The sequence below is a fragment of the Sphaeroforma arctica genome (assembly GCF_001186125.1).
Source record: "Sphaeroforma arctica JP610 unplaced genomic scaffold supercont1.12841, whole genome shotgun sequence".
Classification (NCBI taxonomy): domain Eukaryota; class Ichthyosporea; order Ichthyophonida; genus Sphaeroforma; species Sphaeroforma arctica.
In genome coordinates, this window is record NW_014027717.1 from 1 (window position 1) to 700 (window position 700).

General features: G+C 51.0%; 1 protein-coding gene across 1 annotated transcript; it reads left to right on the forward strand.

Annotated features, from left to right (window-relative positions):
- Positions 1-54: 54 nt before the first annotated feature.
- On the forward strand, positions 55-514 carry SARC_17933 (hypothetical protein; the record flags this gene model as incomplete). Its single annotated transcript, XM_014287982.1, has 1 exon — positions 55-514. A coding segment is annotated over one exon (460 nt), but the record flags the coding sequence as incomplete, so codon positions are not given.
- Between the last annotated feature and the right edge of the window lie 186 nt (positions 515-700).

A 700-nucleotide genomic window follows, 5' to 3' on the forward strand; every position in this document is an offset into this window, starting at 1 on the left:
TGTATGTATGTATGTATGTATGTATGTATATAGATATATATATATATATATCGTATGTCATGGTTTACTCCGCGCACACACACAATTCACACCTCAAGACACAACCGACACCTTCCTCTCACACTCCAGCGCGTCACTAATCTCCTCTCCAACACTTCACACTCCTCCCACTCGGCAGTCATCAACACACAACTCACTGCAAACCTCAACCGCATCTCCATCTCCTTCCTCACAGTAGCCCAATCCCCACATACACATCCTATCTCCATTCCACCACCCGCCCAGGCCAAAGAGTACCATGCCGCCTGCCTGGCCCTGTCCCGTTTAAACCAGGGCTACTCCCAGTCCAGTCACAAACGCGGAGGCGCACGCACAGTCACTGCGGTCACCGCTGCCACGAGTGGGCTGTTGGTGCAGTCCAGTCAGTGGCAGAGTGAAAGCGCGCTCATGCTCGAGAGGGAGATGCAGAAGTTTGCGGATCTGTACTTGGCTCCGATACAGTCGCTGATAGCCGGTGTGTGGGGGTGTATGATGGTCTGGGAGGGGATGTCTTATAAGATGTATGTATATTTAGGATGTGAGAGTATGGGGGGGGTGTATAATGACCTGGGAGGGGGTGTCTTATAGGGTGTATGAATATTTAGGATGTGAGTGTGAGGGGGGGTGTATAATGGACTAGGAGGGGTGTCTTATAGGTGTA